Consider the following 24,930-nt stretch of genomic DNA (forward strand, 5'->3'; position numbering starts at 1 on the left):
GGATGGGTGGGTGGGTGGAGAGGGAACTGGAAAACCTGGAATGGGGAAGGGGAAAAGAAGTGAGCAGCTTAGCAGTGAAATCAATATTAATGCCATCTGGCTGGAGGGTGCACGGACAGAAAATAAGATGTTGTTCCTCCAATCTGAGGGGGGGGGTCCTGGGTGGAATGATACATAAGGCCATGAACAGACATGTAAGTGTGGATGGGTGACTCAGAATTTAAATGGCTGGCTACTGGGAGGTCTCTGTTACTGTAGTGGAGGTACTCAGCAAAGCACAGTAACAGTTTGAGCCGGATCATGGATCTGTTCACAGCAACGGGTTCATGGCAGATTCCATTCCACTGGCTCAACATAAAATTAATGAAGGGAAAATCAGAAGTGTTTAATGGGGGATCAGAGATGGAGAGGATGAGCAAATTTAAATTCCTAGGAGCCTCTATCTTGGAGGATCTTTCCTGGATCACGTCAGCACCTCTACCTCCTTAGGAGTTTGTAGAGGTTTGGAATAACATCAGAAACCCTGGCAAATTTCTAGAGATTTGGTGGAAATTGTGGTGACCAGCTGCCTCACAGTCTGGTATGGTGTCACCAGAGAGACACTCAGTGTCTCCACTCAGTGGAAAACCCCACAAATGGTAGTGGACACAGCCCAGGACATCACATCACATCACAGGCAAAACTCTCCCCACCACTTGTTAAGGATCCACACGCTCTGCTCTTGCAGCTACCGTCAGGAAAGAGGTGTATGTGCCACAAGACTCACCCCAGCAGGTTCAGGAAGAGCTGAACCCCCTTCACCATCAGACTCCTCAACGACAAACTCAATCAGGGACTCTAACTTGTGCACTTTATTTATCACTGAATATTATGTTTCCTGTATTTCTCCAGTTTGTTTATAACTCTCCGCTCCCAGGGACAAGCCTGGGAATCTCCCTTGGACTTCGTCCATCGCCAGTCTCTCCCTTCTGACAAATGTAGCAACTACACCCGCCGTCGCGTCACTGGCTGAAGTTGTTATTTCCTGTAGGGGGCAGCAACGGGCCCAAAGCTATCGACGGTGTGAAAAGTCAAACTCTGGACGCACACTCTACCCAGCAACTAATGACTGTCCATGCAGCTCTTGTCCCATTGGTTACTCTCACCCGGCACAGCTCTGGAGGAGGTGAGTGAGTTTGGCGCCGTCCGGAGAAATTCCCGTCAGTCGTGGAGGGGTCGGGTGAGGAGGATAGGGAGATGGGGTGCTGTTGATGGGGAGGGATGAGGATGGGGGGTGGTGGGGAGGGATGATTGGAAGGGGTTGGGTTGGTGGGGGTGACGGGGAGGGGGGGGGATGGGGTTTGCGGATCAGTGTCCAACATTGAACTGTTCCAGGGAAGGAGTGATGGGCTTGTAGACACCCTTCATTTTCTGTCGGTCCCGAGGGCACCGACCCCATCAATCTCTCCCTGGGCGATCGCTGCCCGGTGCCCGTCTCCCCCTGCCCGGTGCCCGTCTCCCCCTGCCCGGTGCCCGTCTCCCCCTGCCCGGTGCCCGTCTCCCCCTGCCCGGTGCCCGTCTCCCCCTGCCCGGTGCCCGTCTCCCCCTGCCCGGTGCCCGTCTCCCCCTGCCCGGTGCCCGTCTCCCCCTGCCCGGTGCCCGTCTCCCCCTGCCCGGTGCCCGTCTCCCCCTGCCCGGTGCCCGTCTCCCCCTGCCCGGTGCCCGTCTCCCCCTGCCCGGTGCCCGTCTCCCCCTGCCCGGTGCCCGTCTCCCCCTGCCCGGTGCCCGTCTCCCTGGGCGGTCGCTGCCGGGTGCTCATCTCGCTGCCCGGTCACTCCCCCTCCCGCTGTGTGAATTCCGACCTTTCGCTTTCGTTTTCCCCACATTTCCCCGAACGCCTCTTCACTGTCGCAGCAACGGCGCCGAGTCCGACCTTGACCCGCACTCGGTCCCTCGAACAGAGCAAATATGGCACCCGGACCGACTGTTTGCGTCAGGCAGTCCCCGGGACAGTGATTGGAACCGACCGAGAAGCCAGTAGTGAAAACGGACCGGCGAAAGGGCGGTAGGTCAGGGCATTGAGTGTCCGTCTCCATCCCACAGCGGCAGCAGGTCTGACTCCAACTCCGATCTCTCTCTCCCCCTCCCCGCCACACCGTCTCCTCCCTCACCGTCACACTCCTCCCCACCTTCACCATCACTCTCCCCCCACCCCCCGCTCGTCTTTCCCCCCCTCCCGCTCCCTCCCCGGTCGCCCCGCCCCCTCCCCGGTCGCCCCGCCCCCTCCCCGGTCGCCCCGCCCCCTCCCCGGTCGCCCCGCCCCCTCCCCGTCATCCTCTCTCCTCCCTCCCCTATTGCACCCTCTCCTCATTACTCTGTTCTATCCTATCCTATCCCAACCCTTCCATTCCCATCCCAGCCAATTCCATGTCCATCCAGCCTGTCCCCTCCCATCCTCTCCTGTCTTAGTCATTCCTGTCCCAACACATCCTGTCTTGTCCTTTCCTCTGGCTTCTCCTGTTTCCTGATCCCCAGGTGAATGGGTGTGTTAAGTTAATGTTGAGTAAGTTGATCAGGTGGTCTTAGTTGGCTAGATAGTCCTCTGTGCTGTAAATATATAGATGTCATGGGTTGCCTGTGCCAGGCCATGCTGTATCGCTACAAATCAGCCTTTGCACGGCTTTCGCTTCTTCGTTTATTTTTGAGAGAAATGTTGATTTTTTTTCTCTCCCATGTTTTTCAGGGACTGAGATCGATGCTGGGACCATGACTGTGCGTACCGCCCTTCTGTGCCTCGCTGTGCTGGACGTTGCTGCGGTCTGGGGACTGCGTGTGATCCTGCGACTATGGTGGGCTCCACCACTTCTGGAGCTGTGGGTGGGCTCGGTGCTGCGCTGGGGCCTGTTGTCTGCCTTGCTGCAGCCCCTGCGTTGGCTCTTGCCGGGGCTCACTGCTGCCCGGGTGCAGGATCTGAGGCCAGCTCTGGCCGCCTGCTGCCTCCTTCTCCCGACCTGTGCAAGCCTATGGGCGGCTGCCCGTTCCCCACGTGCCGAGCTCCTGCATGGTGCCCACTCCGGCCCTGTGCAGGCCCTCACCTATCTGGCTACTGCGTTGGGCTTCATTGTTAGTCGCCGCTTCCTGCCGATGATTGTTAAGTCCCAGGCACCAGCCCGGAATGCCTCCCTCTACCGACTGTTGTCCTGTCTGAAGCCTGAATCCAGGCGCTTCCTCCTCATCACCCCCTTACTCGTCCTTTCATCAGCTGGTAGGTTCAGCCCAGGTCTGGGGGGAGGGGAGGTATAAAATGGGGGGGGGAGGGGAGGTATAAAATGGGGGGGGGAGGGAAGGTATAAAATGGGGAGGGGAGGGGGAGTGGGGGGTGAATGGGAGGTGGGTAATGGGTAGAGATGGAGGACAGGGGTGGTGGTAAGGTAAGGAATAGAGGGGAGGTGGACTGGTGGCGGGGAGGGAGTCTGGTGGACTGATTTGGAGTTGTGGTTATGGTTGGAGTGGAACAGTGGGGTGAAAGGTTGGGGGTGAAGGTGGGAAGGTGAGAGGGCATGAAAAGCAAGGTGGGGTGGTAGGGGTGAAAGGGAAAGAGGTGATAAAGTGTTAGGAAGCAAGTTTGGGGTTGAAGGAGAGGGGGTGAAGAAGGGATGAATCAATGGGATGAAAGGGGAATGGGAGGAGACGGGGAAGTGAGGAGGGAGCAGTAGAGGTGGGTGAATGAGGTGGGGTGAATGGGAAGGAGGAGAGGAAGGTGGGGGAAGGGAGTGAAGAGTTTGGGGATGTATGGGGAGGGGAGGGGGCTTTTGCAGTGGGGTGGGTGGTCTGGGGGCTCTTGCTCTGACTGTCCTCTCTGTCCCCAGGAGAGATGGCTGTCCCCTACTACACTGGACGGATGACCGACTGGGTGATGAACAAGGAAAATCCATCGGCTTTCTCCAGCGCCATCATGGCCATGGCCACCTTCACCGTTGGAAGGTACCATCACTAGTGGGTTGTAAGGGGTTCATTGTGGACACACACCCAAACGTCTCATTCCCATAGATGTACACACAACCATCACCCATCCAACAGATGCGCACACAAAACCGTCCCATTTTCCCCAGACACACACATGCAACCTTCCCATTCCCCCGGACACACACGCAACCTTCTTGTTCCCACGGACACATACACACACACACACACACAACCGTCCCATTTCCCCGGAAGCACACGCAACCGTCTTGTTCCCTCGGGGGCACACACACACACACACACACACACAACCGTCCTGTTCCCGTGGACACACATGCAACCATCTCATTCCCTCGGACCTGCACACACACACAACCATCCCATTCCTGTGGATGCACACACAACCGTCCCGTTCCCTCGGACACATGCAACTGTCCCATTATCACGACCACCTGTAACCCCAGTACCCCTTGACCCTCACAATGATATCTGTAACACCCCCCAACCCTCATGGTGCCGTTTGTAACCTTGGTGACCCCTGACCCTCACCATACCACGTGTAACCCATTGACCCCGACCCTCAGGATGCTGCCTGTAACCCCAATGTCCTTGACCCTCACAGTACTGCCTGTAACTCAGTGATCCCTGACCCTGATGCTGCTTATAACACAATGCCCCTACCCCCCTCCGATCCTCACCCATGCTGTCTGTAACGCCAGTGATCCTGACCATCACTGTACCACCTGTAGCCCAATGACTGCTGATCCTTACGGAGTTGCCTGTAACCCCAGTAGAACTTCACAACCCCTGTTTGTAATGTGTGACCCAGTTGCTGTCTCAGGGTCCAATCTGTAATCTGGAGACCTGTGATTCTTAATAATGCCATCTGCAACCCTATGACCCCTGACCTCTTCCATGCCCCAAATGGGACCCCTAACCTCCACAGTGCCCTGCCTGTCACCTAGTGACCCTGTCCCTGTCTCTCACAGTGCTGTTTTGGAGTTTCTCTGTGACTATATCTTCAATACCACAATGACGAGGGTTCACACCCGGATCCAGAGTGCCTTGTTCAGATCTGTCGTACACCAGAAGATTGAATTCTTTGACACTCGGCACACAGGTATGGAATGCAATCCTTCCCAGTAGTGGAAACAGCAGAGGTACTGATACAAAAGGAATGAGGGGGAGAAGATAGTAAAAAAATACAGAAAAGTACAGATTAATGTGTGTCTGTGTCTATGTGGGTGTGTGTTTGTGTCTATGTGGGGGTGCGTCTGACTCTTTGGAAGTATGTGTGTTTGTTCTATGTGGGGGTTGTCTGTCTCTGGGAGAATGTGTCTGTCTCTGTGGGAATATGTGTGTCTATCTATGTGGGGGTGTATGTCTCTGGGTGTATGTGTGTCTATCTATGTGGGGGTGTGTCTCTCTGTGGGAGTATGTGTGTGTCTCTGGGAGTATGTGTGTCTGTCTATGTGGGGGTGTGTCTGTCTCTTTGGGAGTATGTGTCTGTGTCTATGTGGGTGTATGTGTGTTTGTGTCTATGTGGGGGTGTGTCTGTCTCTGTGGGAGTATGTGTGTCTGTCTATGCGGGTGTGTGTCTGTCTCTGTGGGTGTATTTGTGTTTGTGTCTATGTGGGGGTGTATCTGTCTCTGGGTATATGTGTGTCTGTGTCTATGTGGGGGTGTGTCTCTCTGTGGGAGTATGTGTGTGTCTGTCACTTGGTGTATGTGTGTCTGTCTCTGTGGGAGTATGTGTGTTTGTGTCTGTGTGGGGGTGTGTTTCTCTGGGATTATGTGTGTTTGTGTCTATGTTGGGGAAAGTGTCTGTGTGTATGTGTTTGTTTATGAGTGTGTGTTTGTGTCTGTGGGGGTGTGTCTGTGAGTGAGTGTGTGTGTATGTGAGTGTGTTTGTCTAAGTGGGGGTGAGTGTATCTGAGTGCATACGCGCGCGTGTGTGTGTGAGAGAGAGATATGGGTATAAAGAGAGGTAGGGAAATGAGAGGAAACCAGGATAAGGAGGGGTACATCCAGATTAGAGGTGGAAGACTGGGAGGAGTGAGGGAGAGGGTAGTTGGAGGGACTTCGAGAGACTGATCAGAGAGACTTTATTTCCAGAGAGGGGAGAGGATGTGTTCATGGAGGCATGAAGGGCAGAGAGGGGAGTGGAGGGGAGCTAGGGGGATGTCTGCTCTGAGTGGTGTTTGGGACAGGTTGACTCACCCACAGAGAAATATTCTGGACCTTCAAGCACCTGTGAAGATGGACTCTGCAGCCATTGCTATGAAGCTGCCACCTTTCTGGACAGCTGAGCCTGAACTGTGGTTCCAACAGGATGAAGCACAATTTGACCTTGGCAAAGTCAAGTTGGACACCACTCGTTATTACCATCTCATCAGTGCCCTGGACCAGACCGTTGCTAAGAGGGTTGGTGACTTCCTACGAGATCCACCACGTACAACGCTTTAAAGGCACTTTTATTACATGTATATGGTATGTCCCGAAGGGAAAGGGCAACCAAACTACTACATCTGGATGTGATGGGAGACTGCGCCCCTTCAGAACTAATGGACAAAATGCTGTTCCTGGCATCTGGCGAAAGGCCCATTTCAATGGGTGATGGATGCTTTAGGACCAATGTCTTAATTTGCCTTGACAACATTTTAATGGCCAGTGGGACCAAAGAGGAATATTTGGAACATCTTCGTTTGCTTTTTATTCGTTTTCAAAACTTTGGACTGACCATCAATCCAGATAAATGCATTTTGGACAAGAAATAATTGATTTCTTGGGGCATAGGATTACTCAGGAAGGCGTGACTCTGCTGCCATCCAAAGTTGAGGCCATTACTAAGTACTCAAGATCTGCTCTGTTTAAAAGCATGCAGGAATTCTTGGAAATGGTCAATTTTTTTGCATCGGTTTCTTCCAGAGCAGCTCTTATCACGAAGCCTCTTTTCGATTTACTGTCCACAAACACCAGAACCATCCATTGGACTGAAGAGGGAAACAACGCCTTCTTGAAGTTGAAAGATTAGCTGACTCTACTGCTCTGCTCAGATACCAGTTTTAAATACAGTCACCGCCCTTTGTACAGACGCTTCCAATATGGCCGTAGGAGACACACTTCATCAATAAGTCAACGGGCAATGGGAACGGTTAGCTTTCTTCAGCCGCCATCTTCATGAAGCAGAGAAGAAATACAGACCTTTTGATAAGGAGCTTTTGGCCATTTACTTGTCTATTTGACACTTCCGTTATTTTTTGGAGGGCAGAGATTTTACTATGTCCCCTGATTACAAGCCCTTTTCCAAGACTTCAGAGCCCTGGTCAGATCGACAACGAAGGCAATTATCATTCATTTCAGAATTCTCCACAAAAATATTACGTATTTCTGGAAAAGACAACGTAGTAGCTGATGCACTTTCCCACTCTGCTCCACTCGAGGTATTGACTACACAGCTTTGGCCGCAGCCCAAGAACATGACTATGAGACGAATGCTTATCGGACTGCAACCACGAACCAGCAACTGAAAAATGTCCAGTTTGGTGTTAATGGCAAACTACTCCTCTATGATATATCAACAGGACACCCATACCTCGTAGTTCTGGCATCATGGAAATGTGGAGTATTCGATTCTGTGCATGGTCTCACACATCCATCGATTAGCTCGACCATTTGTATCGTTTTGGACAGGGTCATGTGGCATAGTCTTAAAAAGGACGTTACACAAATGGCGAGGTCCTGCATTGCCTGCCAGAAAACAAAAGTTCAGCGCCACTAAGGCATCACTGCAGTCTTTCCCGGCAGTTACTTGATGTTTCGCTCATGTCCACATGGACATTGATGGTCTGTTTTCTGTTTCAAGAGGATTCTGTTACTTTTTTTACAGTAATAGACAGGTTTTGCACGGTGGCCCTAGGCTGTCCCTATGGTAGATGCCACTGCAGACACGTGCTCAGTCATTCCTCAGTTCCTGGGGGTCTCGTTTTAGTTTACCGATGCATGTTATTTCAGATAGAGGACCACAATTTACTTCCTTGCTGTGAACGGCTTTGTCTCACTTGCTCAGTACAAAAATTCCTCATATGAATGTCTATCATCCCCTGGTCATTGGAAGGGTGGATAGATTTAATCAACATCTCGTCAACCTTGATGGCTCGGTTAGAGGGCCCAAACTGGGCTGATGAGCTGCCCTGGGTATTACTGGGCATTAGAACAACTCCAAAGGAGGGCCTCTAAGCTTCATCTGTGGCGCTCGTGTATGGCGCACCGTTGGTTATTCCAGGGAAGTTCATCCTCTACCATTCCAACTCCAGCAATGATCCTAAGGAACCGTTGAGCAGGCTAAGGGAGATCATAGGAAAATTGACCCCTATGCCACCATCTTTGCATGGAGAACCTTCTTCCTTTGTACCTGAAGACCTCAAACAGTGTAAATGTGTCTTCATCTGAAGGTGAACACTTGGTCAACATTTACAGTTACCCTACAAAGGGCCTTATAGGATACTCAGACAAACTAGGTCAACCTGTAATTTGGACATTGGAGGGAAGCCACAGTCTTTCACTATTGACAGGCTTAAACCAGCTTTCCCCACTGCAGCAGCTAACAGTCTGTCGCAGAGGTCGACAACCTAAAAGAGAAACAAACCTTTCTGTGGTTCTGTGGGGGGGGAGGGTCGTGTAATGGCACTGTGGTGGCACTACAACTCCCAGAAGGCATTGAACCAGCCATGTGACATCAGTGCATGATGACGTCAGCATGGGTCAAGCGCGTGATTCGGTCTTTTAAAAGATTGTGCGGGTGATGAAGGGTAAATCCGTTTGATTCACTTTAGAAATGCCTTGTGTGTTATTTTGTCACGTCCATTGTGATTCCAGTGGCCACACCCTTCCCACTGTAAAGGTCCCGCCCCGAATCACTCACTGACCATCTCCCTCCACTTATCCAGCACCTCCCTGTTTTCTGTAACTATATTTACTGATTTATTTTCACGTCCTTTTACATTTATTAGCTTTCTTCCTGTATGTTTTGTGAACTCACCTCTGCACCTGGAAGTAAACGAGGAAATCTGCAAGTGCTAGAAAAAAAACCCAGCAGGTCACACAACATCCACAGGAAGTAAAAGGCAGTCGACATTTCAGGCGTGAGCCCTTCACCAGCAGTGCAGAAACTCAGACAGATGCCTGAATACAAAGGTGGGGGACGCACTCATTCCCTCCCTCCAATCAGCCCCTCAGTTTCCACCCCTGTGACCGCAGGAGGTGCTCCACTTGCACTCACACCTCCTCCCTCACCACCATTTGGACCCTAAGCAGCCCTTCTAAGTGAAGCAATGGGTTTGTGAATCTCCAGGGGTCATCTGCTGAATCCGGCACTCCATTAGGGCCTCCTTGACTGGAGAGACTGAACACAGACCAGGACATTGCTTCGTTGAGCTCCATCGCTCTGACTTCCGCAAAAGCAAGGGTCCACCAGTGGCCAAACATGTTAATTCCACGCAGCTTTGCCACACCGACATCAGCCCATGGGCTTGTGCACTGCCAAACGGAGGCCAACACCTCGGTTAGAGAAATGATGCCTTCATACCAACTTTGCAGTCTCAATATAGACTTTTCCAATTTCTATGATCCATTCCCCTATCTCTCTCTTTCCTTGCCTCTCTGTCTCCACCAGCAGCCTACTAATTCTATTCTATCAGAGCCACCCTCCTGCCCCTGTTACTTGCAGCACAGAAAACAGGTCTTTCAGCCCTTCCAGTCTCTGCCAAACTATAATTCTTCCTACTCCCACTGACCTGACCCAGTCCATAGCCCTCCACACCCCGCCCATCCATGTACCTGTCCAAATTCTTCTTAAGTGTTAAAATTGAGCCACATTCACCACCTCAGCTGACAGCTCGTTTCACACCCCCACCACTCTGTGCAAAGAAGTTCCCACTGATGTTCCCCCTTAGTTTTTGCCCTTAACCCATGCCCTCTGGTTTGTGTGTCACCCAACTTCAATGGAAAAAAGCCCAATTGTATTTGTTCTATCTCCCTCATAATTTTAAATACCTCTGTCAACTCTTCCCTCATTCTTCTATCCTTCAGGGAATAAAGTCTTCCTGTTTAAAATTTCCCTGTAACTCAGCTCCTGAAGTCCTGGCAACATTCCAGTAATAAATCTTCTTTGCACTCTTTCAATCTTATTGATGTCACCGATCTCTGATACAACTTTCCACAACTCCTTTATGAAGGCCAATGTGCCAAAAGCTCTCTTTTCAACCCTCTCCTGTGACACCACTTTCAGGGAATTCAGTATCTGTATTCCCAGATCCATTGCCCATTTACCATGTTTGTCTGACCTGCAACACCTCACACTTGTCTGCATTAAATTCCATCTGCCATTTGTCATCCCATTTTTCCAGCTGGACCAGATCCCTGTGCAAGCTTTTAAAACCTTCCTAGCTGTCCCCAACGACTCCAATCTCAGTGTCATCTGCAAACTTGCTGATCCAATTTACCACATTATTATCCAGATCATTGATATAGATGTGGAGTATTGGGTCCAGGACCCCAAGAGATCTCCTGTGGAGTGAAGAGTATGGAATCCCAGGGGATCTCCTGTGGAGTCCAGGACCCCAGGGGATCTCCTGTGGGGTGTTGATGCAGAACCCCAGATCCAAGAGATCTATTGCTGTCCCAAATGTGCACTGACATGTTTTGATGAAACACTGTTCTCTGTTGCCAGGTGAAATCACATCCTGCATCACCACAGATACAAATACCATGAGTGACCTGTTGACGGAACAGCTGAGCCTCTTGATGTGGTACCTGATAAGGGCCATGTGTCTCCTGGTCTTTATGCTGGGCCAGTCCTTCAAACTCTCCCTCTTCACCCTTGTGCTGCTTCCACTTGTCATCATCGTCCCTGAGTTCATCGCCCAGTTCTACCAGGTTAGTTTGGCAGTGCTCCTTCCCCTCAAAACATTCCCCGGTGTCCAATCCCAATCTCCCACCCCTACTGGGCATCCTCCTTGTGGTCATCCTCATTCCCAGACCCTTTCCCGTTGACCAATCACCAACACATTGATCACTATTCATTCCCTGCATGTTTCTGAAAGTGGGTGGGAGAGTGAGATCTGGATCTTTCAGGGAGTCAGGAGAGAGGACCCTCAATGACCCTGATCCAAGATTCTCCTCGTTCAGGAAACCCACACTGATCTCCCTGTGCAGGTGCCCTTGATGGTTCCTGATTCTGGGCTCTCCCTGTGTGGGACCTGTTGGGATCTTCCCATGTAGGAACCTTTGCAATGTTCCTGGACCCTGTGATCTCGCTGTGTGGTTCACTTAATCCCATCTCTCTTTGACTCCTTCGTGATGATCCCTGACCCTGGGATCTCCCTGTGCAGCCCTTCACCAATGCTCACAGACCCTGGGATCTCCCTATGCAGCCCTCAACCTATGCCCACTGTCACTGGGATCATACTGTGCAGCCCTCCACCAATGCTCACGGACCCTGGGATCTCCCTATGCAGCCCTCAACCTATGCCCACTGTCACTGGGATCATACTATACAGCCCTCCACCAATGCTCACGGACCCTGGGATCTCCCTATGCAGCCCTCAACCAATGCCCACTAACCATGGGATCATCCTGTGCAGCCCTCCACCAATGCCCACTCACCCTGGAATCTCCCTGTGCAGCTCTCCACCAGTACCCACTGACCCAGGGATTGTACTGGGCAGACCTCCATCAGTGCCTACTGACCCATGGATCATACTGTGCAGCCCTCCACCAGTGCCCACTGACCCTGGGACCATCCTGTGCAGCCCTCCACCAGTGCCCACTGACCCTGAGATCATCCTGTGCAGCCCTCCACCAGTGCCCACTGACCCTGGGACCATCCTGTGCAGCCCTCCACCAGTGACCACTGACCATGGCACTATCCTGTGCAACCTTCCACCAGTGCCCACTGGCCGTGAGATCATCCTGTGCAGCCCTCCACCAATGCCCACTGACCCTGGGACCATCCTGTGCAGCCCTCCACCAATGCCCACTGACCCTGGGATCTAACTATGTGATAGGGATTGTCTGTCAAGGTCCAAACATCTCTGGCCAAGGCCAACGATGTGGCGATGGAGACCTTTTCGGCCATCCGGACGGTACGAAGCTTTGCCAATGAGGAGGGGGAGTGCCGTCGTTACGAGAACCGGCTGCACCACACCTATCAGCTCAACAAGTGGGAGGCCCTGCTCTACGCCCTTGACATGTGCACCAACAATGTAAGCCCCACTACCATACAGGGTGAGGGCTCACTGAGGAAGGGTGGCCAACCCCCCAGGGGTGGGGGTGGGTGGGACTGGAGGAGACTGGGAGGAGAGTGTGCTGGTGGGATTCATGGGGTGGCTTGAGGGATATAGGATTGAGGGGTTTGTCGGGGGTGGGATCGAGGGAGTGTTGTCGAGGGGAGTGGTAACAAGGAGATCAGGAGGATCAAGGGGAGTGGATTGATGGGGGAGTTGAAGAGCAAAGCAACGGAGAGGGGATGAGTGAGACTGGATGTGGTGGCACAGGATGATGGGGTTGAGCGGAGCTGATCGGGGAGGAGATTTAATCAAGGGTTGAGGGTGTGGTCTCAGGGCCAGGTGGTCCCTGGATCATTCGGAGAACAGACACCATTTGGTTGGTTAGGGGCCACGGTGTCGGTGTTGCTGGAACATGGAGAATGACCAGTAGATCCACATCTTCCTGAAAATGGCATCACAGAGAAGAATGAGGCCAACCCTGGAGTATTGTGTGCCCTTTTGGCCATGTCATTATTGGAAGGATATTGAATGAATACAGAGGAGACTTACACTGATATTGCCGGAGTTACAGGGTTGGGAATTTATTCCCTAGGGTGTCGGAGAACGAGGGGAGATTTAATCAAAGTGTGCACAGTTATGAGGGGTACAGTTGAAGTAAATGCAAGCAGGCCTTTCCCACTGAGGCTGGGTGAGACAAGAACCAGAGGGCATGGGCTAGATGTTTAGTGGGAGCTTGTCTCTGTTTCAGGGGAGGGAGGGTCTTTGTCTGTGGGGGGGTTGGCTCTGTGTGGATCTGAATTGGGGAAGAAGGGGAGTCTGTGATGTGGGGTCTGTCCCCTGGGTTGCTACCCCCTCTGTAACGGAACTCCTCCTGTGCTGTAGCTCTCAGGCCTGTTTCTCAAGGTCAGCATCCTGTGCTACGGGGGCTTCCTGGTGACGGAGGGCAGTGTCACAGGCGGAGGCCTCGTCTCCTTCATCCTCTTCCAGCTGCAGTTCACTTCGGCTATCGAGGTGAGTGAGGGCACACAGGGTAGGTGGTCAATGCTACAAGTACTTGCAGACTAGACAGGGACACAGCGCCCCTGGCAATCAGACACACCCAGACAGCACCTCTGGCAGCCAGACAACTCCCAGACAATTAGACCCCACACCCATAACCCTCTATTATTCTTGCATCCACATGCCTGTCTGAGTCATTTAAATGTCCTTATTGTACTATCACCCCTGACAATACATTCCTGGTAAATAAACCATACCTCCAACATCTCCCTGAAACTGTCCTCCACTCATGTCCTCTGCTGTTGGCCATTACTGCCCTGGGTCAACGGTGTTGGCTATCCTTACCACATTGCCTCCTATCCTCTATCACTGCAAGGAGAAAAGCCCAAGCTCACTCAACCTTTCTTCAAGACGTTCATAACTTCCAATCATCATCCTGGTAAATCTCTTCTACACCTTTTTAAAAGCTTCCACATTCTTCCTATGCAGAGATCCAAGGGTGGTCTAACCAGTCTTATCAAGCTGCAACATTACCTCCCAGTTCTTGAACTCAATCCCCCAATGAAGGTCAATACATGATATGCCTTTTTAACCACCCTATCCACCTGTGTGGGTACCTTGACTAATGAATAGACCTCCTCTCCATGATCTCTGTTCCTCCACTCTGTTGAGAATCCTGCTCGTAACCACATACTACACCTTCAAGTTCACACTCATCTGGATTGGATTCCATCGGCCACTTTTCTGCCCAACTCTGCTGTCTCTTTTCTGCTGTAACCTTCAACATCCTACACTATCCACGACACCTTTGTACCATCTGCAAATTAACTTAGCCATCCGTCTACTTCCTCATCCAGGTCATTTATAAAATTCCCAAAGAGCAGGGGTCCCAAAACAGATCCCTACGGAACTCCACTAGTCAACAACATCCAGGCACATTACTACCTAGGACTCTACCCTCCCTGCGGAGGGTAAGCAATACTGAATCCAAGGAACCTGGATCCCATGGCTTTCTGAATGGCTTGCTTGCTTTCTATAGTGACCTGGGGGATACCTCCATCTGGTCCCAGAGACTTGCCCATCTGAAGCTCAAACACTTGCTCTCTTCACCTTGATATTAGCCTGTTCTGCACTGATCTCACATGGTCCTTCTCCCTGGTGAACACTGAAGCAACGTATTCACTATGGAGCTCCCCTACCTGCCGGCACATGGTTTCCCCCTCCCCCCCTTTATCTTTGCACGGTCTTACCCTCACTCTGGCCTCACGCCCACTTAAAGCTTTCCAGTCCCTCTTAAGTTCCTTCTTGGTTACCTTACTTCATGATGTATTCTCCTGACCAGCTCTCCCAGCTCTCTAGTCAACGATAGCTCTACCATCTTTTCCCTGTCTCAGTAGGACAAACCTATCCAGAACCCCCACGTAATTGTTCCTTCAAAATCCTCCACATTTCTGCTGTGCAATTCCTTGAGAGCGTCTGTCCTCAATTTACTTTCCCAAAGTGCTGCCTAATCCTATCGTAATCAGCCCTTCTCCAATGCAAAACGTTCTCCAGTCCTTGTCTGAGCTAAAGGTCAGCGGTTCTGATCACTGCAATTGAAAGGCTCCCCCACCAAGAAGTCCATCACCTGACCAGGTTAATTAGAAAGGCCTCCCCTCTGACTGGCTTGTCCACGCAAACCATCAATAGTCAGGAAGTTGAAGTTATTTTTGCATCTTTCCAAAACTTGCCTATTTAGATACTCCTGTTTACTGGTGGCTATTGGGCGGTGGGGTCTATAGAATCCTCCCAGTAGAGTGACCCTCCCTGACTCTGACTTCCACATGCAATCACTCAGTATAGTGTCCTTCTACAGATGTAACACGATGCCTGATTAGCAACGTGAACCCCACTTTTAACTCCCTCCCCTTTTGAAACATCTATAAGACCATAAGACAGTAGCAGAAGTAGGCCATTTGGCCCATTGTTTCTGCTCCACTATTCCATCATGAGCTGACCCATTCTCCCACTCAGTCTCACTACTCTGTCTTCACTACATAAGCTTTGATATCCTGACTGTTCAGATACCTATCAATGTGGACAGCATGGTTAGCGCAACACTGTTACAGCACCAGTGATCGGGACTGGGGTTCAAATCCCACGCTGTCTGTAAGAAATTTGTATGTTCTCATGTCTCCATAGGTTTCCTCTAGGGGCTCTGGTTTCCTCCCACTGTCCAAAATGTATTGAGGTTGCAGGTTAATTTGGTGTAATGGGGCGGCACTGGCTAGTGAGCCAGAATTGTTTGTTACTGTTCTGTGTGTCTAAATTTTTTAAAATCTCTGCCTTAAATACACCCCACGAGCTGGTCTACACAGCCGCCTGTGGTAGTAAATTCCAGAGATTCACCTCTCTCTGGCATCTGTTTTAAATTGGCGCTTTTCAAACCTGAAGTTATGCCCTGTTGTCCTTGACTCCCGACCATGGCAAATAACTTTGCCACATCTACTCTGTACATGTCTTTAAATGTTCAAAATACTTCTGTGAGGTCTCCTGTCATTTTCTTCTGAATTTCAAGAAGTGTAGTCCAAGAGCCATCCAACGTGCACCCCAGAAATTGCATCAGCCAATCCTGTCTGCACCGTCCAACTCTGTGATATGGTCACAACATCATAATTCCTTTCCCAGATCCACGCTTCAAATTCACCACACTTTATTCTTTGCTTTTCCTGTATTAAAGTATGCACCTTTCAACCTTATCCTGCTGACTCCATTCACTGCCTACCGTTCCTCACAGTCTCACTGCACACAGCTTCTACCTTTTCACCTCTATCATCTGGCCTAACACCCCCCCCCCCCGGACACCCCATCAGCTCCTGGAACTGCCCTCAGGAAAATGGTCCCTCTGCCAGTTCCAGAGCTCCTTCCCCAATAGAATTGTACCTCGAGACTGCAGTGGTTCAAGAAGGCAGCTCTCCACCCCATTCTTAGGGGCAACATGGACGTGCAGCCTGTGAAGGCCATGTCAGTGGATCACACTAACACCAGCCCTGTGTCACCACAGGCCCTGCTCCATACCTACCCTCAAGTGAAGAAGGCTGTTGGGGCCTCGGAGAAAGTCTTTGAGTACATGGATCTCCAACCTGAACTGGACCCCATGGCAACTCTCGCTCCAGAGAGGCTCAAGGCTCACATCGAGTTCAGGAACGTGACCTTCTCTTACCCCAGCCAGCCAGATATCCCGGTGTTGAAGGTAAGATGGGGTGGTGGGGGGGCTAGGGGTGGTGGGCAGGTGGGGAGTGGGTGACTCTGCTCTGGCAAGTCAGAGGGTGGGGGCAGGTGCAGTGACACTCCATACCCCCATCGGGGCTTGTCAGAGCTGCCCAGGACTTGTTGACCAGTATCGGGAAGTTTCCACTGGCCCTTCAGCCCACCGAGTTGCTTCTGGCCCATGGTGGTGGAGAACCAGAAGACCCAGAACACAGAAGTAAGTGGGATTCAGGTGATGTCAGGATGTGACCAGTGATCGATGATCCTCAGTTCCCCTTGAGGACTAGGGCTCCCAAGTCTACTACCAGCACGTTGGGGAGTAATGCGTGGAGGTTTGGTTGGTCACGGGAACACAAGCAAGAGGAGGCTAATCAGCCCTTCGAACCTGTCCCACCAATCAATCTGATCACCTCCTCTCCACGTGACTCACAGTTTCTTCAACGCACATGTCCTATCCACCCCCGGATTATGCATGCAGCCCCATTCTGTGTGTGTACACACACTGAGCACGCAGCCCCTCTCTGTGTGTGTACACACACTGAGCACGTAGCCCCACTCTGTGTGTGTACACACACTGAGCACGCAGCCCCACTCTGTGTGTGTACACACACTAAGCACGCAGCCCCATTCTGTGTGTGTACACAGACTGAGTATGCAGCCCACTCTGTGTGTGTACACCCACTCTGAGCACACAGCCCCACTCTGTGTGTCCACACACTGAGCATGCAGCTCCACTCTGTGTGTGTACACCCACTCTGAACACGCAGCCCCACTCTGTATGTGTACACCCACTCAGAGCACGCAACCCCACTCTGTGTGTGTACACACACTGAGCACGCAGCCCCACTCTGTGTGTGTACACACACTGAGCACACAGCCCCACTCTGTGTGTGTACACACACTGAGCACGCAGCCCCACTCTGTGTGTGTACACACACTGAGCACGCAGCTCCACTCTGTGTGTGTACACCCACTCTGAGCACGCAGCCCCTCTCTGTACATGTGCACTCACTCTGAGCACACAGCCCCACTCTGTGCGTGTACACCTACTGTGAGCATTGAACTTCACTCTGTGCGTGTAGACACACTCTGAGCATGCGGCCCCACTCTGTGCGTGTACACACACTCTGAGCATGCAGCCCCATTCTGCACATACACACACTCTAAACACACAACCCCATTCTGTGCGTGTACAAACTCTGAGCACACAGCCCCACTGTAGCATGAATAAAAGCTCTCATGACTGGTGGGAGAGCATATGCTTTTATTAGCTTATAACTGAGGGTAAGGTCTTACAGTGATCTTCAGAGGGTCTTAGGTTTTAGGCTGGAAACCAGGATTATATATATGGGTAGATGGGGGCGGAGCCAGCAATCAGTATAACACCAGTGAATCTCAGTTCCCTGTATTCATCCCATCCTGCAGAATTTAGGGTCTGTGGATAAAGATGAGAACATTGATTCAGAAATTTTTTTAAAAATAGTTATTTACAAATTTAAGCAGTCTGGGGGTCTGGAAATCCTGGTGGAGCGCCTAAGCACAGGAGGGCCTTGGGTCTCTTGGTCCCCTTGTGTGGGAGGAGTGGCATGCTGGGTCTCCAACTTGACGATGGAGGGGGCTGCACTTTCCTCCTGAACTGGATCCCCTGAGGCCCTGACTGAGAGTGGCGAGAATGAGCTCCATGGCTTGCAGGGCACCTGAGGCAATGGACCCTCGGTTCTGGCAGGTGCCAGGTTCCTAATGGAGATGTTGTCCTCCCTGCCATCCAGGTACTCCACATAGGCATACGTGGGATTGGCGTGGACCAATTTCACCCTCTCCACCAGGGGGTCAGTCTTGCTTCTCCTCGCGTGTTTCCTGAGAAAGACTGGACCAGGAGTAGGGAACCAGAGTGGGAGTGTAGTTCCCGATCCCGACCTTCTCTCGAAATTGAATAGGAGCTCGTGAGAAGTAGCGTTGGTCACGATACAAAGTAGCAACTGGATGAAATGGAGAACCATAGGGAGGACACTGCCAGTGTGAATCTAGAAGTCCTCTTGACTTCAGAGCCAGTTTGATAGCCTTCCAGACTGTGGTGTTTTCCTTTTCAACCTGCCTGTTCCCCAAGGGGTTTCAGCTAGTAGCCCTGCTGGGCGCGATGCCCCTCACCAGATGAGCCCCGGTCGCTATGAATATAGCTGGGATACCCGAACAGGGCAAAAATTGAGTCTAAGGCCTTTATGACTGACGAAGTGGACATGTCTTGGCGTGGAATGGCGAACGGGAAGCAAGAGTACTCATCAATGACAGAGATGAAGGTGGTGTTCCCATTCATGGAGGGGAGAAGTCCCTTAATATTGACACTGAGCCGTTCGAAGGGCCTGGATGACTTGATCAGGTACGTCTTTGCAGGGCGGTAGAAATGCGACTTGCACTCCGTGAAGACCTGGCAAGACTTGGTCATTTCCCTGACGTCTTCCATGGAGTAGGGCAGATTGCGCGCCTTGATAAAATGTGCCATGCGGGTGATCCCAGGATTGCAGAGCTCATTATGCAGAGACCGCAGTTGGCCAGTGTGTGCAGAGGCACAGCTTCCTCTGGATAAGGCATCTGGAGGGTCATTAAGGGCTCCTGGCTGATAGGCAATGTCATACTTGGAGGTGGAGAGCTCGATCCTTTACCTAGCAATCTTGTCATTCTTGATTTTTCCCCTCTTAATATTATTAAACATGAATGCAACAGAGCACTGGTCAGCGAGGTGCGTAAATTTCCTACCAGCCAGGTAGTGTCTCCAGTGCCTCACGACTTCTACAGTGGCTTGAGCCTCCTTTGCCACAGAGGGGTACTGGAGCTCTCCGAGAAAAGAATGCAACCAATCTGCCCGGCTGGTTGAGGGTAGTGGCCAGGGCTAAGTCCGAAGTGTCGCTTTCCACTTGGAAAGCGACATTCTTGTACACCGTGTGCATGGCGGCTTGAGCAATGTGGTTCCGAAGGTAGTTAAAAGCCATTTGGTCTTCAGCCGAGGGGGGAAATTAGTGGCTTTTAAAAGAGGGCGAACGTTATCAGCCTATGGGCATAATATGAGAAAAACCCCAGGCATCTCCTCAAAGCCTTTATGGTTCTAGGAACAGGGAGCTCTAACAGGGGGCGCATCCTATCGGGATCGGGGCCAATCATGCCATTCTCCACCACGTAGCCAAGGATAGCCAGACGTTTAGTCGTGAACATGCACTTGTCAGAGTTATAAGTGAGGTTCAGAGCTTTTGCTGTATGGAAAAAACTCTGGAGGTTGGCATCATAGCCTTCCAAGGTGTGGCCACAGATAGTGACATTATCGAGGTAGGGGAAGGTAGCCTTCAATTCTGTCCATCTGCCTCTGGAAGATAGAAACCCCATTAGTAATACCTGAAGGGACCCTCCGGAATTGATAGAGACGGCCGTTAGCCTCAACTGCCATATGTGGATGGTCCTCAGAACAGATTGGCAGCTGGTAGCTTTCAGGTTGATGGTCAAATAGACCTGATGGCGTGCAATATCATTCACCATGTCTGAAATTTGAGGGAGGGTTATGCATCCAGGAGTGTATACCAGTTAATGGTTTGGCTATAATCAATTACTAGCCTGGACTTGTGCTCTATATTCGATGATATCCTCTTCGAGCAGATGTTGTGTCTCAACGTTATAAAATCTCGGTCTGCTGGACTGTACATCCTGCTCTCGGTAGCAATGGGTTTGCAGTCCGAGGACAGATTCGGGAAGAGAGGAGGGGAGTCAATATTCAGTGTGGAGAGGCTGCATGTGGGTCCTGATTTTAGAGGCCCTCCATTCTGAACCATTACGGGGTGGGGGGTGGGGGCCAGAATACTCCAAGATCACGCTTTTAAGGTGACACAGGAAGTCCAGACCCAACAACACTGGAGCACACAATTCATCAAGTACATACAGGCGAATCGTACACAATTCCCGCCCTTTAAACGACAAATGTACTATACAATCTTCTTGAATACAGGTAGATTGCAACTGAGACGTGAGGAATCTGCGATAATTGAAAGGATACATCTTTAGGTTGTATTCTTGTACAGTCTGTGAGTCTATTAAATTTTCAGTGGACTCTGCTTGCGCCCAACACTCTACGCTCACCCACTTGCACCTCTTCTCACCACCACCAAAACCACAAATCCACCAGGGGTGGGGACATGGCAGTGGTCTTACAGGCTAGAACACATACCATTCCAGCTTACACCCCTCCACTCCCCGCTCCCCATCACCCCCCTTCCCCATCACCCACCCTCCCTGACACCTCACCTCCACCTCACCCACCCCCATTCCTCTTTTCTCAATCCTATCATCGCTCACTCTTCCCACCCTCCACCCCCCTGTGCATGACAGTGGGTGACGCTGGGACATGTGTGTTTGCAGGACGTGTCTTTTGTGGTGCGGAGCGGGATGGTGACGGCCCTGGTGGGTGTGACAGGGGGAGGAAAGACCACCTGCGTGTCCCTCCTGCAGCGTTTATACCAGCCCCAGTCCGGGCACATCCTGTTGGACGGGCATCCCATCAAAGAATACCAGCACTGCTTCTATCACTGTAAGGTGAGGTTGGGGGGGAGGAGGTGCTGGGAGGAGTAGGGGCCACAGGGAGAGGAAGGGGGTTGAGGCAGAGGGTTGGGGGATATGGTGAGGGGGAGGAGGAAATAGGGGAAGGTGGGGATGGGTGGGGGACACAGGGGAGTAGGCAATGGGGTGGAGGATGGGGAAGAGGGGTGGGGGATGCAGAGGGGGAGAGACAGGAGGAGCGGTTGCCACTGGAGAGGAGGGCTGGGGAATAGGGTGAGGAGGGGCAGAGGGTGGAACAAGTGGAGGGAGCAGATGGATTACTGGGATGGGGATGGAGGGTGATGTGGATGGAAGGAGATGGGACACAGGGAGTACATCAGTTAGGGGCATGTGGGAAACAGGGCAATGGGGACGAATGCACAAGGTGCAGGGGTAATGGGGGAACAAACCCATCTGTCTGCCCCCTTCACACCATTTCTCCTCCCGAGAGCTGTGAGAACACTCTCCCCAGGGTGATGGAGTTCTCCCTCTCCAGGTGACCCTCGTGGACCAGGAACCAGTGCTGTTCGCCCGCTCGGTGGGGGAGAACATCGCCTACGGACTGGACTTCTCCCCCGAGTCAGTCGTTAATGCAGCAAAAAGGACCTGTGCTCACGGGTTCATCACAGATCTGAGGGACGAGTATAACACAAGTGAGTAGAAGAGCAGGGAGGGGGAGCGAGGGGATGGATGGCCAAGGAGGGGGTTAGGGGTTGTGAGAGGGAGCAAAGGTGGCAGAATGGGACGAGAGGGGAGGGAGGAATGGAGGGCCACGGAGTGGGGCAGGATGGGGGGGGGGAGGAGGGCCAGGAAGGAGTAGATGAGGTGGGGAGAGGGGCTGCGGAGTGGAATTGGGTAGAGTGAGAGAGGGGAAGGGGGTGGGATGGAGGGCCGCGGAGTGTGGGTGTGGACGGGAGAGTGGGGAGCGGATTTGGATAGAGTGCCATGTTGGGCGAGGTGGGGTGGGAGAGAGAGGGGAGAGGAGTGGGATGGAAGGCTGTGGAGTGGGGGAGGTGGGGTGGGAGAGGGGAGGGGGATGGAGGGGAACAGGATGAGAAGGTCAGGGAGCAACAGTGTTCATGGAGAAGGGGAGGGGATTGGAGAGAGCGGACCGGAGGGAGGGTCGCAGGGTACAGACAGGAAGGGGGGTCGGAGGGAGTGGACTGGAGGGGGTATGGGTGTGGGCCAGGGTTTGGAAGGGGAAATGGCTGAGGATGGAACAGATGATGGGAGGGGTTGAAGAGGTGTGATTGTGGGAGGTGAGAAGGGGCTGATATGTGTGGGTGTCTGCTGGAGTATGGGGCGGGATGATGTTAGGGAGATAATAGGGGATTGTGTGGCTGTGGGTGAGGGTGCAGCCGCTGACTCCTCCCTGCACTCACAGATGCTGGTGAAAAGGGGGGGCATCTATCAGGGGGGCAGAAGCAGCGAGTGGCCATCGCCCGTGCTCTGATTCGAGACCCTCAAGTCCTCATCTTGGACGATGCAACAAGCTGCCTAGACAGTGAGACGGAGTATCTGGTGAGTCCACCCCCCCCAACCCTCATCCGGCAGGGACTCTTTCCTCCACCCTCCACTCCACTCCCTCCAGCCAGGACTATCCCCTCCCCATCCCATCACAGCCGCACCCCCTCGTGCCCCTCCCCCTCGAGCAAGCTCCCTTCCCGTTCTCTCTACTTTCCCCTTCCCTCTCCCCTCATCCATTAATCCATCTCCCCCCTTTCCCTCTCTGCAGGTACATCAGTCGGTTTACCGCGGGGACGGGGACCGCGCCGTGCTGGTGATCACCCACCGCCCAAATGTGATGGAGAGGGCCGACTGGGTCGTGGTGCTGGAGAAGGGGGAGGTGGTAGAGGAGGGGACCCCCCAGCAGCTGCGGCAGAGTGGGGGGAGATTCCACCGCCTGCTCCACACACAGGGCGATTCCTGGTGGGATGTGGTTACCTGAATGGGGGGGGGGGGGGGGTTGAAATGAAGCCCTGACTGGGGTGGGGGGGGTGTGTTGGGTGGCTGAAGCCCTGACTGAGGCCGGTGCTCTGTCCAGGGGAAAGGAGATCCCTGACAGGTTCCCATCTGGGTGGGGCAGGTGAGGCCTGGACCAGAAGAAGGGGTGGGGACTTAACTCAGTCGATGACGCTCTGATTGGAGGTGGGGCGCAGGTGTGGAAACCAGAGCGAGTGGGGCCTTCTCCAAGGGGAAAGTTCTGATGGGTCACGAAGCCCAGATGGCGTGAGGGGTCCTGTCTAAGAGGGGGGCAAGGATCCATGCTGTTGGGGCGTGGGGGGGGGGGGGGGGGCGAGGATCCATGCCAGGGGTTTTACTGCCTGCGGGTGGGAGTGGGAATGGGGACTCTCCAGTGGATTAAGGCTGGGGAGGGCATGCCCCTCAGTGGGAGTGGGGGGGTGATGATTTACCGTCAAATGTTCATTTCAATTAAATCAGTGGTTCCACTGGATCTCTTTTCAGCTCCCGTTTATCCCAGGATATCTGCATGCCTCCCCTTTATTCCGGGATATCTCCGCACCTCCTATTTATCCCAGGATCTCTCTGCGCCTCCCCTTTATCCCAGGATCTCTCCACACCTGCCGTTTATCCCGGGATCTCTCCACGCCTCCCCTTTATCCCGGGATCTCTCCGGGCCTCATGTTCATCCTGGGATTTCTCCACAGCTCCTGTTTTTCGCAGGAATTCTCTGCACCTCCTCTTTATTCCGGGATCTCTCCACACCGCCCCTTTTCTCCCCGCCTGTTTATCCCGAGATCCCTCCACACCTCCCCTTTATCCCGGAAAATCTCCCCGCCTGTTTATCCCGAGATCTCCCCATATCTTCTGTTTATCCCGGGCTCTCTCCGTACCTCCCATTTATCCTCCATAACAGATCAAATATCCTGCTGGGAAGGGAGAGGTCACGTCCCTGACCCCTTCTCGCTGGGGAGGGAGAGGTCACGTCCCTGACCCCTTCTCGCTGGGGAGGGAGAGGTCACGTCCCTGTCCCCTCCTCGCTGGGGAGGGAGAGGTCACGTCCCTGACCCCTCCTCGCTGGGGAGGGAGAGGTCACGTCCCTGTCCCCTCCTCGCTGGGGAGGGAGAGGTCACGTCCCTGACCCCTCCTCGCTGGGGAGGGATAGGTCACGTCCCTGTCCCCTCCTCGCTGGGGAGGGAGAGGTCACGTCCCCGTAGGCAGGAAGAGGTCCCTTGCCGCCCCCCCCCCCCCCCCCCACCCGGGCAGCGAGAGGTCCCCGATGCCACCCACTGTCACTAGCAGCTTCACCCACACAGTCGCAGTCAGTAGAGACCAGGGCTCCCTTCCCCTCGGGCCCCCTTTACTGAGCCGAATTGTTAGTCCACCGCTGCCCCAAGTCCGTCGGGGTGCACTGGGATACGCGTTAAACATTGCTCCCAGTGCGGGGACTAAAACAGGAAGGTCTGCAGACTCTGCGGCTGAAGTACAAACACAAAATGCTGGAGAACGTCCGCAGGTCAAACTAATTTATGTGCAAAATAAAGATCCATAACCAACTATTTAGGCTTGAGGCCAACATCAAGTTTTGAACAAAATTTTGGCGGGTGGCTGAATAAAATGCTGGGAGGAGGGGCAGGCGGAGGGTAATAGGTGGATAAGGGAGGGAGGGCAGAGTAGCAAACAGAGGGTGGAGGGATGATTCTGTAAGTGGGGAGGGGAGGAGAGAGCTGGAGATAGGGAGACAGAGGGAATGGGAAGGTGGGCGATGTTAGTGCCATTCGGTTGGAGAGGGCCCACACAGAATATTCAGTGTTGCTTCTCCAAGTCATGGATGGCCTTGGATTGACAGTGAATGAGGCCATGGACAGACATACAAAGAAGGACACCCATGGACTGACAAGGAAAGACATGGGCA

At 52.8% G+C, this 24,930-nt stretch overlaps 1 protein-coding gene across 5 annotated transcripts; it reads left to right on the top strand.

The window, feature by feature from the left end:
- The first annotated feature begins 989 nt into the window (after positions 1 to 989).
- On the top strand, positions 990 to 24,574 carry tap1 (transporter 1, ATP-binding cassette, sub-family B (MDR/TAP)). Of its 5 annotated transcripts, none has more exons than XM_069919745.1 (12): positions 990 to 1,165; positions 2,723 to 3,244; positions 3,849 to 3,963; positions 4,932 to 5,062; positions 10,673 to 10,878; positions 12,009 to 12,206; positions 13,113 to 13,241; positions 16,273 to 16,461; positions 20,877 to 21,050; positions 21,550 to 21,706; positions 22,438 to 22,574; positions 22,789 to 24,574. In XM_069919745.1, the coding sequence occupies exons 1-12, from the start codon at positions 1,105 to 1,107 to the stop codon at positions 22,999 to 23,001; spliced, it is 2,232 nt and encodes a 743-aa protein (XP_069775846.1). In that variant the 5' UTR covers positions 990 to 1,104; the 3' UTR covers positions 23,002 to 24,574. The 5 variants fall into 5 exon arrangements, with proteins under 5 accessions (XP_069775846.1, XP_069775841.1, XP_069775843.1 ...); XM_069919740.1 differs by having other exon boundaries at positions 1,090 to 1,165; positions 12,024 to 12,206; XM_069919742.1 differs by having other exon boundaries at positions 1,152 to 1,219.
- The last annotated feature ends 356 nt before the right edge of the window (positions 24,575 to 24,930 follow it).

This window comes from Narcine bancroftii, chromosome 2 (assembly GCF_036971445.1).
Source record: "Narcine bancroftii isolate sNarBan1 chromosome 2, sNarBan1.hap1, whole genome shotgun sequence".
Classification (NCBI taxonomy): Eukaryota; Metazoa; Chordata; class Chondrichthyes; order Torpediniformes; family Narcinidae; genus Narcine; species Narcine bancroftii.